Below are 16,033 nucleotides of genomic sequence, written 5' to 3'. Positions count from 1 at the left end.
CAACCATTGAAATGGATAAATTATTATCAAAACTAATAGATGGCCCTACACGAACATAACGTGTAGAGCCACCTGGAGAAAGGCATCTTCAGAGAACGAAAATAGTAAAAATTTTACAGGGAGTTACAGATCTGTTTTAAATTAAAAACTATAATCTGTGACGTTAACTCAAAAATGAAAAAAGATATCAATATACGATGGAGTGTGCTAGAGTTGTTCATGATCAAAGTTCACTTAGAACGACGGAATTCGAAAAAAAATGATGAACTTTGAAATAATTTATGTTGGAAACTATTGGGTTTACAGAGTCCATTCTAGTCTCGTATCGTAGCAAATTTATACTATTTGAAAAACGTCCTGAAAAGATATTATCATAAACTAGTCCTTAAAGGCTATAGTCGACAAAATCTGAAATTTTTACGGCTTTTTCGATTTTTTACGAAGTTGCGTTCGGCGCTCGAGATTACAAACTTGAATCAAATAATTTCAATTCTACATTAATAAATAAGACCGAATTTTTCTAAATATTATTTAATTTAATTATATATTACAAATAATGTTTAAACAAATAAAAGTATAAAAAGCTTATGATTCATCTTCATCATACTCTAAAAGATGATCAAGTTTCAATTCTTTTCGATCTTCTTTATTTGTTTTCGACTTATGTTTTTTCGAAGGTTTTTTACGTTGTCCCACCGTATATTCTGGCATAACCAAAACAGAACTTTTAAATAATGGTTTATCTTCATCGGCTGCTGTCGTCTTTGTATCCGAAATTATCGCTGATGTTTTAAATGTCGGCTTAAATTCTGTGTCGTCAGTTATATCGTCTTCGATGGTTTCAATTTTTTTACGTTCCTCCAGCTCACGTAAAAATGTTAACGCTGATGCTGTATTCTGACGATTTGATAGATCTTCTGGTGTAACATCGTCTAGAGTATATTTCTTCCATTTTTGTGGATTTATTTTAAAATCAGGTACTTTTCGGGGTAATAAACATCGGTTGATTGGTGCTTCTGGACGTTTAAAAATACTTTCTTTGCCTCGAAATGATTTTGTATATTTTTTCTTAATCACTTGTTTCGATAGTATTGAAAGTGGTGAAGAATGGTCTCGTTCAATGGAATCGTTATTCAAAGTATTCTTTTTAAGATTATCTTGAACAGATTGTTCTAATTTTGTAAGTTGTCCAAATATATTATTATGTCTATTTGCGAATTCTGTATTTGTTGCATTTAATCGAAATTCGGTATTGTTTTCCGTTGAAACAATATCCATATCCATTGTCTGTAATAACATTTCTAGAAACCACTATTTGAATTTTATTTTATATATATTACTTACATTTTTCCAATTATTTTTTGTATTTGTTAGTACAAAACAGTAAATTATTTACGACCTTACAAAATTTAAGAATTTTGACAACATGTTTCCAATTTCTTTTTGAATGACACAACTACGCACAAAATAACACTATCTGTCATCAAAGAGCATAGGATAGAGGAGAAGCAGCCCATATGAGCTAATGTAAAATCGTAGTATACGAGTTTCAGCGCCTCTACCGAGTCAGGCTTTCAAACTTAATAGTTAATAGTCACCCCCGCAAAGTAGTTAAACTTAATAGCCATACCCGCAAAGGCCGACAAACTTAATAGTTGATCGCCTCAGACTCCAGATGTCACTTATAATTATACTTCTGCTTCTTGTCTATCCTATAGTCTTTGTCTGTCATATGTACCTATCATTCATGTGTAAACCAAAGAGTCTAAGTTAGAAAAGGCTCCCATTACTGGCAATGTTAATGACATAAATAATTAGAAAAATAAAAAATCCGACTGCGTTAATTAAATAAAATCTGAAATTTTAATGACACAACTACGCACAAAATAACACTATCTGTCATATGTGCCTATCATCCATGTTGAAACCAAAGAGTCTAAGTTAGAAAAGGCTCCCATTACTGGCAATGTTAATGACATAAATAATTAAAAAAAATAAAAAACCTGACTGAGTTAAATAAAATCTGAAATTTGAATGACACAACTACGCACAAAATAACACTATCTGTCATATGTACTTATCATTCATGTTGAAACCAAAGAGTATAAGTTAGGGAAGGCTCCCATTACTGGCAATGTTAATGATATAAATATTTAAAAAAATAAAAAACCCGACTGCGTTAAATAAAATCTGAAAAGAAAGTAACAAGTGCAGTAGTTAATATAGCGACTTTACCAGCGGAAGCCCATTATTGGACAGATTTAAGTCGATCAAGACTTTAATAGGCTTTTATCTCTATCTCTATATATTATAAATGCGAAAGTAAGCATGTTTGTTTGTTTGTTACGCTTTCACCTTAAAACTAGCGAATGGTTTTTAATGAAACTGTACAGCAATATAGCTCATACTTCAAAAATAACACTGGAAATATAATTCATAAAGATATATTAATAAAAAATTAATTTAATTTGACATAAACATTGTACTTATTTGATAAGACATAATCATTTTTTTTTAAATGAAGTGAGCACACTTATTGACTTGGTAAGATATTTTTTAATTGCAGTGTTTTCTGCCATCATTTTAAGACATCAATTTTCCCAAAGTTACCAAAATAATTTTCAACTTTCATGTAATATTTGTCTGCTTGAGGCAAATTATGAAAACTCAGATCTGTATTCGTATTGAAACGACTTTGATAATTTTTCACACAACACTTTACTAGGTTAATACTTTCCAGACGAAATAATTTAACTTTTTTTATCAATTATTTATTATTGTTGTAATTATAACTTGCCAAAAGTAATCAACTTCAAACTTTTCAACGCTCAACACTAAAAACTGTAACTTGAAATTAGTTTCTACTTTGACAACCAGATGTCATGCCTCCTTTTGTCAGATCCCAATTGTATGTCTATGGAATTTTTAACACGTTAACACAATAATGGCGGATGACCATGAAAGAATAAAATTGAAGAATCCCACGATTGAAATATTAGGGAGTGTTTTTAGGGAAGAATTTTAAAATTTGGACAAAAATTGGTAAAAATGCTGTGGGAAACGTTTAATTTTTTAATAAATATCTATTTATATTAATAATTAACTAATTTCGAACAAAAAAAATGTCAAATGTAAATAAACTAGTTTTTTTGCCAATCAAAGAAGAAGTTGGTGAACAAAAAGAAGCCGAAATGGAACAAAAGTCTTATAAAAGTTTTACAATTCAAGATGGAATTTTAAATGAACCATTTTCATGTGACTTTAGTGATTTAAGTTTTACATTACAAAGTAAATTATTTGAAAATCAGTTAATTTACATAGAAAAAAAGAATTTTTCTTGTGATATTTGTGATAGACAATTTAATTTCAAACAACATTTAGTTCAACATAAACGAATTCATACGGGAGACAGACCATATACATGTGATATTTGTGACACGAAATTTTCGGATAAATATGGTTTAATACGTCATATACGAATTCATACTGGAGAACGTCCATATCCATGTAATATTTGTGATGCAAAGTTCTCTCAAAAACATCATTTAATTCGACATCAGCGAACACATACTGGAGAAAAACCATATTCATGTGATATTTGTGGAAGAAAATTCACTGAAAAATATAGTTTACTTCGACATCAACGAAATCATGTAGCAGAACCAGAAAAACAATCGAAGCTAATAATTGAAAATATGAAAATTGTTCAACCAGAATTACATACAAAATTTATGATTAAAGATGCAATTTTAGAAGAACCATTTTCTTGTGATTTTAGTGAGTTAAGTTTTACTTTACAAAACGATTTAATTGAACTTGAACCGATTCAAGGAGGTGAAAAAAAATTTTCATGTGATATTTGTGATAAAAAATTTAATTTAAAACATCATTTAGTTCAACATAAACGAATTCATACTGGGGAAAAACCGTATTTATGTGAAGTGTGTGATAAAACATTTAATTGCCCACAAAGTTTAACGCGACATAAACGAACTCATAGCGGAGAAAAATCATTTTCATGTGATGTTTGTGAGAAAAAATTTGTGGATAAAAAAAATTTAATAGCACATAAATTACTTCATACCGGAGAACTTCCATATCCATGTGATATTTGTGATGCAAAGTTCTCCCAAAAACATCATTTATTTCGTCATCAACGAACTCATACGGGAGAAAGACCGTTCCCTTGTGACGAATGTGGCAAGACATTCATGAAGAAACAATGTTTAGTTCAACATTTAAAAATTCATACCGGAGAAAGACCGTATTCGTGTGATGCTTGTGGCTTGAAATTTTCCCAAAAACATCATTTAATTCGTCATCAAAGAACTCATACGGGAGAACGGCCTTATTCGTGTGAAATCTGTAATAAAACATTTACGCAACAATTTAGTTTGGTTCGACATCAACGAATTCATTTTGGAGAACAAAATGGAATATTTGGATTAAGGGAACCGTTGTCAATTAAAGAAGAATGGGTAGATCCTGAAGAACACGCAAATTTCGATGAAAATATGAAAAATGAAGAAATTCAAACCAAATTAATTAAAGATGAAACTTTAGATGAATCATATTCGAGTGATTTATGATCTAAATTTTATGTTTTTCATGCCATGTTTATACAAAGTAGTCTCAAACCGGGAATTATAAAGAATAAATTGTAAATAATTTACCGAATCAAGAAATGGCCACGACAAGCCCATCTTGTTAGGATCAAGATTTCTAATCGAGGATAATCTATAAATGCCTCTTGGATTCATCAATCCTGGGAGAGAACCTGGCATAGAAGCTATAGGCTTTCTGCAAGGAGTCTGGCCTCGACAGAACCCTATAGAACCGAAGTCGTCTCGTCTTTGGTTGGTAAGTTGTTTTCAAAGACGGACTTAGAAGATCCCTTGGACCACATTCTAGGTGTTAGAATTCCATTTGCGGTATCCCACTTATATCCTTGGTCTTTTTGAGCTCTATCAGGGCTCATTGTAGGGACAAAGAAATGAAATTGAAATGCGTACTCTTTTGTACAAGAAAATTCGAAGTGTTTTCATAGAAACTATGGAAATTCAAGAGCATTTGTAAAAAGAAATAAGCTCAATGTTTTGTTCTGACCATAGGCATAGTAAAAATAGGGATGGAGTATAAAGTTCAACTTTAGACGAGGGAAGTATTCCTTAAGTCATTTGTATAATACTCTTACTCTCTGTTACAATTCTCGGTTACACTCCGTCTCTTCTTTTCCTTTGTCCATGGCTCTGACCTACGGCACGTTTAACGTTATGAAAACCGCGATGTAGACGACAAAATGGATGACAGATTTGAAGTTTCTGAGGGTCGGTATTCAAAGTGTAAGAAAATTATTTTCTGTTTTAAATTAGTTAAATGAAATTAATTATTTCATAGTGGTGAGTGAAATTGGGCCTTAGTTGATTATAAATTGATAATGTTTATATATTGTAGATATTTAAAAATGTTTTTATAATTTAAAGCACAGTGGTAATAATTACAATAAATCTATAATGCTTTAAAAAAACATGAATTTTTTTAAATTTAAAACCCTAAAAGCCGCTTTGCCGATATTTAATTGAAACTAGTTGTATGATGGGTAATAGAAAATTTTCTATGTAATCAATGTGGACTTAAGTGTCGTTCAAAAAATCATTTAGATAGTCATTTATTAACGCATACCAAAGAACGTCCTTACGCTTGTGATAAATGTGAGAAAACTTACCGAACACCATATCGATTGAAAGAACACATATCACGATTTCATTTGAATCAGCGTAATTTTAATTGTACATTCTGTTCGAAATAATTTTATGATAAGAAAACTTTAATAGCTCATGCAAGAAAAACCATTGAAATGTCAAATATGTGGAAAAAGCTTTATACAAGAAGTTGCTTTAAAAGCTCATATGAAATTACATATGGATGTAATGTAAAATATACAGACAGATTATTGAAAAAAGGTGAGTAAAAGGTATGTATATTACATTATTGACATGTATAACATGAGTAAGGTGTAGTAGTGGATAGCTCATTTGCCTCCGGGCACAGAGTTCCTGGGTTCGTATCTAGCATTAGCTCGATTTTTTTTTTAAATTAAATAAGTTATTATGTCGAGATAATGTCATTTTTTTAGATATTATTTTAATCCCCACCCCCTGACGGAAGAGTGATTTATGACATAAGTAAGAAGGTGGGACTAACATAATTAATTTTTTTTGTTGAAATTACATGTTCTCCTATTACAAAATCTTATAAAATTTCATTTAACAAGAACGAAATTTTACCATGTACAAAAAAAAAAGGAAGCAAAATAAGTATTTTTTTAATATTTTGTAATAGGCGAATATGTTATAAAAAAAAATGGGATAAAATATATATAACATATTCTCCTGTTACAAAATTTCAAATTTTAGTCTTAACGAGCGATTTTTTAATTTTATAAATACAAATTTTAATATTTTGTAATAGGAGAATATGAATGAGATAAACTATATGACATGTTCTCCTATTAAAAAGTTTCAAATTTTAGCTAAACTAAGCCATTTTTACAAATTGTTTAATATTTTGTAGCAGGAGAATATGATTTTAAAGAGTAAGATATATTTATGATTATTTAAATTCCCACCTCCTGACAGAATAGTGATTTATGACATATTTAACTGACTGACAATAATTGACATTATTTATAGGAAGAGGGCGGGTTAAATAGATAATTTAAACTATAAAAAGAGTGGAAAATTTTTAACATCAGGAAAAATTAATTTATTTTAAAAGTAAAAAAATATCAACCATACCAGAATACGAACCATCATATCTTGGTTTCAAAGGCAAGTGCTATATCCACACAGCCACCTGACTTATATATAACATCATAATTAACTTAATAGTTAGCTTATTATTTAATACTTACCTTTACTTAATAATTAATATAATTTTGTTCTGAAAGAAAAAATAGGATAAACAATTTAAAAAATATAAAGAAAAATTAAAAATATATAACGATTTTTATTTATTTATAACAAAAAAAAAAAAAATTATTTTAAATTTTCATGAAAAATCATATTGTAGTGTAAAAGGTGAGTAAAAGGTAAGTGTATAACATTATTGATAAATTATTGGCATCCCTTGTGGAAATAAATCTGTTCTGGAAGTCATAATATTTAATTTGAAATGAAGAAAAAGAATATGTGAAGTAAAACTAATTCTGAAAAAGTCTGAAAATATCAAACAAATTATTAATCAATCATTCAATGACAGAAAAAAATGGTAGTTGATTCAGACTCTTTCGGAAGAGGTACTCCTATAAGACTTTTTCTGAGTTTTTCCCAGAAAATTAAAGCATTATATTTTTGAAATAATACTGATAGTAGAAAAAGAATAATACTAATAGTAGTAAATAATACTAATAGAAGTAGAAACCTCCCTCTGATAAAATTATAATAAAAACTTAAGTATGTGGTGCCATCTATGAAAAATATATAAAACCAATTATTGATTTCGATTGTAGTGCCATCTATGGCCAATTTGTTGAACTATCTATTAATTTCGATGGTGGTGTCATCTATAGTAAATATGCTGAACTAACGAACAATTTCGATGGTGATGCCATCTATGGCAAACATGCAGAACCAATTAATGATTTCTATTGTCCTGCCATCTATGACCAATTTGTTAAACTATCTATTAATTTCGATGGTAGTGTCATCTATAGTAAATATGTTGAACTAGCAAACAATTTCTACGGTGGTGTCACCTATGTTAAATCCATTGAACTAAAAGGTAATTTCGTTGGTCGGGCGCAATTTATTGAAAAATGATTTCTTACTTTATAAATAACCATTATTCATATTTATTGTAGGTGAAATATGTACAAATATATATAATAAAATATAGTTTTTATCAATTTTTATGATTTGATTATTATTATTCAATTTTATACCTACCTTTATCTTTTATCCTTTACATCGATTTCAGGAATATCAAACAGAACCTACACTTTTAACAAAATAATATTTATTCTTTTATAGGTAAGACAATTATTCTTTTATAGGTAAGTCTTGAAAAAAGTTGAGTAAAAAGAAATGCATAATAGGTAAGTTTAATGAAAAACAATCAGTAAAACAAAAGTAAATACTAAGTTTAAGAAAAAGGTGAGTAAAAAGGTATGTATATTACATTATTAATAATACATGTATGTCAATACTGGAGTAGTGGCTAGAATAGTCGCCTCCAGTTACAGTCCCTCGGTTCGTATCTAGTAATCTTCCGGTAAGATCATTTTTTAGGTAATTGTTATGAGTACGAAAAGCGACGAATAAGAGAGCACGGTATATTTTATATTATTTTAATTCCCACCCCCAGATAGGAGAGTGATTTATGACATAGGTAGGAAAGTAGGACTAACATTATTTATTTATTTTTTTGTTAAATAACATGTTCTCCTATTACAAAATCTTATAAAATTTCACTTAACAAGAATAAATTTTAGCATGTACAACAAAAAAAGCAAGCAAAATATGTATTTTTTTAATATTTTGTAATAGGCGAATATGTTATTTAAAAAAATGGGATAAAATATATAACATGTTTTCCTGTTACAAAATTTCAAATTTTAGTCTAACGAGCGATTTTTTAATTTTATAAATACAAATTTTAATATTTTGTAATAGGAGAATATGAGTGAGATAAACTATATGACATGTTCTCCTATTAAAAAATTTCAAATTTTAGCATAACCAAGCCATTTTTGTCGTTATTTCACACAAAAAAAAAAATTATGTTAGTCATAACTTATGTCATAAATCACTATTCTGTCAGGGGGTGGGAATTAAAATTTTAAGGAGTGAGATAGATGTATTTATGATTATTTTTTAAATTCCCACCCACTGATAGAATAGTGATTTATGACATATGTATAACTGACATTATTTATAGGAAGAGGGCGGGTTAAATAGATAATTTAAACTATAAAAAGAGTGGAAAATTTTTAACATCAGAAAAAATTCATTTATTTTAAAAGTACAAAAATATTTACCATCCCATGATACGAACCTCCGTATTTTGGTTTCAAAGGCAAGTGCTATATCCACACGGCTATATGACTTTTAAATAAACTCATAATTAATTTAATACTTACCTTTACTTAATACTTACCTTATTAATTGATAATTTTATTCTGGAAGAAAAAATAGGATAAAAAATTAAGTAAAATTTAAAATATATAACGATTTTTATTACTTTATAAGAAAAAAATTTATTAAATTGTTATGAAAAATAATATTGTACATTTTCATAAAACAAATTAACAGAGATTATTCTTTTCTTATTAAAGTTTTTATATAAAATAAGTAAAATTCTATCATTTGTATATAATGATAATAATAATAAAAATCATAAGTATCCCAAGATTAACGTCTGATTCGAACTTCTTGCGTTAATTTTGGAACACTTTTTATAAAACATAATATATACTTTCTTATAAATATTACTAATTAAACCATAGAGATATGAAGATAGCGAACGCTAGGTTGATAGTGGGTGCGATATGCGAAGCGAAAGAGAAGACTGTCAGTAAGTTCCCCTGTGTCCTTGTCCAATACATATAGTTATACTTAAGAGGTTATATATAACATAGAGGCTTAAAAGCATAGGAAATGCAATAAATGAATAAATGACCGCTTAAAAGGAGACCGAAAAAAGATATCGTCTTCCCTCTTTGTCTCGCTATACTAATACATATAATAAGTATACAGGCCGTTTTTGTACCATCTAGGCATATACATGTCTGTAGTATGACTGAATACATCCGTTTAGTAATGCATCTAAGCGAGATGTATTATATACATATATTGCAAGGCTACAGATACGATACACAATACTTTTGTTGTATGCATGCAGAGAGTGGGAGTTTTGTTGCATACAAATATTATTAATTATCTAAAAAACTTCCACTCTCCAAGCGTCTCCCAACTAATGTTAAATACATGTATATAATACATCTCGCTTAGATGCATTACTAAACGGATGTATTCAGTCATACTACAGACATATATATGCCTAGATGGTACAAAAACGGCCTGTATATGTACATATGATTATGACAAGGACACAGGGGAACTCACTGGCAGTCTTCTCTCTCATTCATCATATCACATTCACTTACAGGCTAGCAGATTCTTCGCGATCATGTAGGTATAATTAATGGGTGTATTCCGAAATACACATCAGTATACTGGTCAGTATACTAGTGTATATTTCGGAATACACCCAATATTCTATGAACTAAGCAGGCACAAAAGGTTAATTATTATGAAATTACATGTTATTTTTAGTTTCTAAAGTAAAATTTTAAAAATTGAAGATATGATACAAAGATGATATAATATACGTGATAGTTGTCGCTTATTTTCTAAAAAATATCGATATTTCAATGTAACGATATTTTTTGCCCGTCCCCAATTATCTGATAAATAATCGAAGTTGGTGTGCGATTTACAAAAATAAACGTGGAATGTTTGCAAAATGGACCTAAAATGTGTTTTAATATCTGATTTTGAAAAAGTTTGCCGTATTTGTATGAAATTTGATAGCACATTCTTATCTATTAACTCCTTTAAAATAGTTGAAATGATAACAGCATGCACTTCTGTACAGGTAAGTCAATATTCCATTTATTTTCCGGAAAAATTAAATTAATACAATCTTTTTTCCGTTAAAAGATATGGCACAATGATGACTTACCAAATCAAATATGTAACGAATGTTTTCTTCAATTACAAAATACCATTAATTTTAAACAATTATGTGAAAATTCAGACAACGCATTTCGTCAAATTATTGAACAGAATAAAAACAATTTATGGAACAACCAAAATGATTCGGATAACGTGAAAAACGAAGGATTAGATGTCTCAAATTTTCCAATATATATCAAAGAAGAAGATGATGTTGAAAATATTACAAATGAAAATAACGATGATTCCAAAAAATCAAAAATTGAAGAAAGGATAGAAATTAAAAATGAAGATAAATCAGAATTGAATAGAATAAGAACCAGAAAAAAAACCATTCAATATAAATTCGAAGAAGAGAGTGATGGCTGTGAAAATATAAATGATGCAAGTGATAGTGAAAATGAAAAATTTAGTAATGAAAGTGATAGTGAAAATGAAAATATAAAAGAAGAAGGGGAAACTGTGGATGAAAAACCGGATTGGAAATGTGAAACATGTTCAAAAACATTTAAAAGAGTAGATGCTCTTGGTTTGCATATGAAGAAAGTTCATAATGCAGACGGTGTTAAATGTGGAAAGTGTTCATTAATTTTTTACCATCCATTACATTTATGTGCTCACGAAAAGTCTCATAATAGATGTCGAATTTGTAATTTAAAATTTCCTACACTCAAAAAATTATCACAACATCGATTAACTCACAAAAATGATTATGAACCCGAAATATTTTGTAAGTTATGTCCAGCAAAATTTACAAAAAATAATAGTTTATATAAACATATGCGATACGTACATAAAATCATAAAAACACGACAACGTCCAAAATGTGAAAAATGTGAGGAAACATTTCAAACGAAACGTATTTTATTAAAACATATACGAAAAATGCATAAAGATGAAAAAATCAAATCGAAAGATCAAATTGTTAATTGTGAAATTTGTGGGAAATCATTTAAACGATGTTATTTAAGTAGACATATGTTTTCACACGAAGAACGTGATAGTGTAGCTTGTAAATTTTGTGAAAAGAAATTTAAATCAATATTAACACTCCAAGAACACATAAGAAATTATCACAATAGTTCAGGTCTTGTTTATAAATTTTTATGTAATCAATGTGGACTTAAGTTTCGTACGAAATATCATTTAAATAATCATTTAGTAACGCACACGAAGGCACGTCCTTTTGCTTGTGATAAATGTGACAAAACGTATCCAAGACGATCTCGATTAAAAATACATGTATCACGTGTTCATTTGAACGAACGTAATTTTGTTTGTACATTCTGTTCTCAAGCCTTTTTTGATAAAAAGATTTTATTGAATCACGTACGACGGCATACTGGTGAAAAACCATTTAAATGTTCAATGTGTGACAAAAGTTTTATACAAAAAGTTGCTTTAAAAGGTCATATGAAAGTACATATTAGTTCAATTTAAAATATACAGATGGCCAAGGGGATGAAACCTTAGATCATATATTTTAAATAGATAAGCCCAACGTTTACCAAGTATGTATATTTTGGCTTCACAGAGTAGATTAACAAAGACAAAAATACAATATTAAAAAAGCTAACGGAGAAACACGTAATACCGAAAGATGGTGTTGCTGGTTGGGTGTAATTAGAAATGAAATCAAGATTATTATTAATTATTATATTAAATTTTATTTTATTAAAGTACATTTAGCCGCCATTAATAGCTTGTTCATAAATTCTATTTCACTTGTATATTGAATGATGAATACTGACTGAGAACAAGTTCTAATCAACTTCGTTCCCACTGAGCTTAGTAGGTCGTGGCGTGTGTGTCAGATGTCATATCAAGCCAGTACATAATTTATTATCATAGAATATAAAATGTACCGGTAGTGACACTTTTGGTAATATCTGGGTACAGAATATAAAATGCACCAGTAGTGACACTTTAGATACTTAGGTACAATAATTTATTTGACTTGACAGAGACACCACAATGGTATTCAATGCGCATGATTGTATGACCGGAATCAGCTGCATCAATTATCTGCTTATATTTCACATTCACAGCTGCACGTAAAAATTTATTTTATTTTAACGTTCAAACGATTAATATTGTTAGATAATTTTGTGTTAATTCTATGAAAAAAAAAATTTTTTTATGGTAAAATGGTAATTTGTACAAAATATACTGTTTTAATTTTATTTAAAAGTGGTATAATCTTATTTTAAATACGCGCCAGGATATTATGTTGTATATTAAGACATGCGTATATGACCATGCTTCGGCATTTATTATCCTTGTTAATCTACTTTGAGACGTGGTTCTCACTCTGTTAACAATTCCAGTAGTGTATTTTCAAAGGATGAAACACAGATGGACAGTGGGCCTAATAAATATCAAATTCGATTTCCGAATCGCTGACTACAACACCCATAATGGTATGTTCTAATGTAAATCATTACACAGAAACAAATTACACATATAAAAAAAAATGTTTTTCTATAATTGGAATATACAGGATAATAATAAGAATTAGGATTAGGGAAAATTCTAAGGGAACGGTTCGAATTCGGAACTCTATAATCCGTATTTTTGTAATTAAATTTGGTCGACTGATAATAACAATAATAATATAATAATAGTCGTTATTTAAATAAAACAGTTTTACATCTTATTGAATATGTCACAAAAAAAAAAAAAAAATCATTATCACACGTTTAAGGATGTTCCCTCGCCAGTAATAGAAAAAAATAAATTAGTAGATAAGGATCCGAATTTTTAGTATGTTGTAGTTAACGATACATATTAAATAAATAAAAAATTTGGGTATCTTATCGATCAATTAAGAGAGTTTTTATTAATTAAAAATACACTAAATAACATACCATCCTCATATCATGCTATGTTATTTAGTGTATTTTTAATTAATTAATTACTCTCTTAATTGATCGATAAGATACCCAAATTTTTTTTTTGATTTAATAATATGTATCGTTAACTACAACATACTAAAAATTTGGATCATTTTCTACTAATTTATTTTTTTCTATTACTGGTGAGGGAACTTCCTTAAGTGATCTTAAAGATTGGATATATACAAAGAATTTATACAAGACGGAAATATATAAAGAATTAAGAATAAAAAATTATTGATTTTTGAATTATTTATTAACTTTGTATGTTTCCGTCTTATATAATTGTCTGGCTCGCAAGCAGTTTTGTTAGTGTGGTGGATTCTTAATTGCAAATATTTGGTTATTATCAAATTGAATAATTCTATGCCATGGTTATACAAAATATCTTGATTGGATATGTGCTGAAACACATTTTCGGTTACAAAAACTTTTTCGTTTAGCATTTGGAATATTTCGCTTTTGAAAATTTTTAGGTCGACGTTCGCAACTTTCACTTCTACCGATATATAATGTTTCTCGACCGTACGGCATATTGTATTAACATCTTTTGAAGGGATTGCCAACCCCCCTCTATTTTTTACGCTTATCAGTAATGTTTCTTCGGTAGAAAAAAGCAAACTCTTGCAAAAGTCACAATGTGTTTGTTTTGCAACAGTTTTACTTACAAAACCACTTATATAAAAAACTATGTCTTCGACAAACGCAGACAAATTCCACACAGTATTTATATAATCGTGGTCAATATTTTTGGTTTTTTCTACCTCAGAAACACCTTCTTCGCATAAAAGAGAGTCGGGTAAAGGCTTTTTTCCACCACTTCCTACATGGAGAATTTCAACCCCTTCAAAATGAGTAGAATTTCTGCGAAGTGAACCTTGTATTTGATGTCGACCAATTAATCTTCTATAAGCGTTTCTGAATTGATACGCAGTAGGGTTGTTATTAAATCCACCCTTACTGCGCAACGCACTAAAAAATACTTCCAAATGGTCTTGACTAAGTTTATATGTTAAAATATATCGAAATGTTTTGTTTCTTGAATTTAAAACTTTAAATAATTGTATTGCATTAATCAAGCAGATGATAAATCCCAAAAACCCAACTTTTCTTTCAGAATAAATCACAGAGCGCCCACTATCTAATTTTAATTCAGAAATATATTTAATACAATAATTTACACGTTCTGTGATATATTCCAAGTTTTCTTCTCCCAATTTCGCGGCTAGCGGATTTTTGGAAAATATCGATCTGCTGTTTAGGATATCAAAGCTATCGTTTATAACCTCGCAGAATTTGGCCGTAGCTGCCGCTCCTTTGAAACCGTCAATTTTTTTTAATTCGCAATATTTTAAAGAATCCGCCACACTTTTACTTAACAACTGTGCGGCCAGACGCACATTCATTTTTTCGGCCTCCCACTTAATGTGTCTCTTCTTTAATTTATTGCCACATCTTAGGCCCTCTCGCTCCTGCACTACATTTAAAATTTCAACGTGAGACCATTTGATTTGTTCTGAGCTACTATTTATCAAAATTTTTTTGCTTCCAAATGTATTTCTAATTAACTTCAGCATGTGGCAGGCATCCCAAAAAACGAAAACCTATAAGGAAGATATAAAAATTAGTGAACATTCCGCCAACTGGGGAAAGAAAAAAATTCTTATTGCAGTAATTACCTTTTCTTGGGTGACGGGGTGTGCAAACCATGGCTGGAAATTTTTTGTGCCATATTCAAAATTAGCTTTTAAGACATTACACATCCGTAAGTTTACGGCAGCACCATCAAATGTTATGGATCTACAAATTGCGCCAATTTCGTCCAACATTACCAAACATTGATTTAATAAATTGGCCCTTTCCTCTGCGTTTAGCCCATTTATAAGAAAATACCCCACCGGCACTTTCCAATGGCTGTTCATGCCAACAGCCATGAATACCAGGGCATTTTTAGCCATTGGCATGTCATCGTCTGGGGTGTTTATGTTTTCTCCATGTATGCCTAAATCTACATACCCAAACCATTTCTTCCCATCCCAATGGACATTTTCTCGAATGGACATCTCGCCCATTGTTAAGTTAACAAAAACTTCGCCTTGGGCCATCTTTTGCGAAATGGCATCAAAAGCCTGTTTTGTAAATCTAGCACCACCATCAATTATCTGGTACCATTTGCTTAATGTTCTTGCACGTGGCAATAAATTTTTAAATTCTTTGCGTACATAATTGTAACCTTTATTAGAATAAAAATTTAATGTCAAAGCAAAGGCTCTTAACTGTGGAGAAATTTTCGAGACTTTTGATCTTAAATTTCTTTTAATAATTTCTTTCACCGTGTCCGGTGTCATAGCCTGAAAAAAAAAACAGTATTATTTATTTGTAATGTTGGTGATATTTGTATGT

The 16,033-nt window shown here is 29.5% G+C and overlaps 3 protein-coding genes across 3 annotated transcripts; 2 read left to right on the top strand and 1 right to left on the bottom strand.

Moving 5' to 3' along the window:
• Positions 1 to 570: 570 nt before the first annotated feature.
• Positions 571 to 1,426, bottom strand: LOC123299343 (protein TSSC4). Its single transcript, XM_044881720.1, has 2 exons — positions 1,345 to 1,426; positions 571 to 1,287 (listed from the first exon to the last, which is right to left on the bottom strand). Exon 2 carries the CDS (start codon positions 1,282 to 1,284, stop codon positions 586 to 588), a length of 699 nt encoding a protein of 232 aa, XP_044737655.1. The 5' UTR covers positions 1,285 to 1,287; positions 1,345 to 1,426; the 3' UTR covers positions 571 to 585.
• A 1,529-nt stretch (positions 1,427 to 2,955) lies between these two features.
• On the top strand, positions 2,956 to 5,466 carry LOC123299317 (zinc finger protein 271-like). Its single transcript, XM_044881680.1, has one exon. The coding sequence runs from the start codon at positions 3,123 to 3,125 to the stop codon at positions 4,587 to 4,589; it is 1,467 nt and encodes a 488-aa protein (XP_044737615.1). The 5' UTR covers positions 2,956 to 3,122; the 3' UTR covers positions 4,590 to 5,466.
• A 4,996-nt stretch (positions 5,467 to 10,462) lies between these two features.
• LOC123299311 (zinc finger protein 91-like) lies at positions 10,463 to 12,336 on the top strand. Its single transcript, XM_044881673.1, has 2 exons — positions 10,463 to 10,656; positions 10,722 to 12,336. The coding sequence occupies exons 1-2, from the start codon at positions 10,525 to 10,527 to the stop codon at positions 12,174 to 12,176; spliced, it is 1,587 nt and encodes a 528-aa protein (XP_044737608.1). The 5' UTR covers positions 10,463 to 10,524; the 3' UTR covers positions 12,177 to 12,336.
• Positions 12,337 to 16,033: the final 3,697 nt, after the last annotated feature.

Source organism: Chrysoperla carnea, chromosome 4 (assembly GCF_905475395.1).
Source record: "Chrysoperla carnea chromosome 4, inChrCarn1.1, whole genome shotgun sequence".
In the NCBI taxonomy this organism is placed as follows: Eukaryota; Metazoa; Arthropoda; class Insecta; order Neuroptera; family Chrysopidae; genus Chrysoperla; species Chrysoperla carnea.
The sequence above is the reverse complement of the archived record's forward strand: the minus strand, read 5'-3'. Positions and strand labels throughout refer to the sequence as shown.

What these genes read in the sequence shown, in the direction of transcription:
- LOC123299317 (XM_044881680.1), top strand. Translation starts at nt 3,123, where the DNA reads ATGTCAAATGTAAATAAACTAGTTTTTTTGCCAATCAAAGAAGAAGTT.
- LOC123299343 (XM_044881720.1), bottom strand. Translation starts at nt 1,284, where the DNA reads ATGGATATGGATATTGTTTCAACGGAAAACAATACCGAATTTCGATTA.
- LOC123299311 (XM_044881673.1), top strand. Translation starts at nt 10,525, where the DNA reads ATGGACCTAAAATGTGTTTTAATATCTGATTTTGAAAAAGTTTGCCGT. An exon ending in CAGCATGCACTTCTGTACAG is followed by an intron (nt 10,657 to 10,721) that starts GTAAGTCAATAT and finishes TTCCGTTAAAAG; the next exon opens with ATATGGCACAATGATGACTT.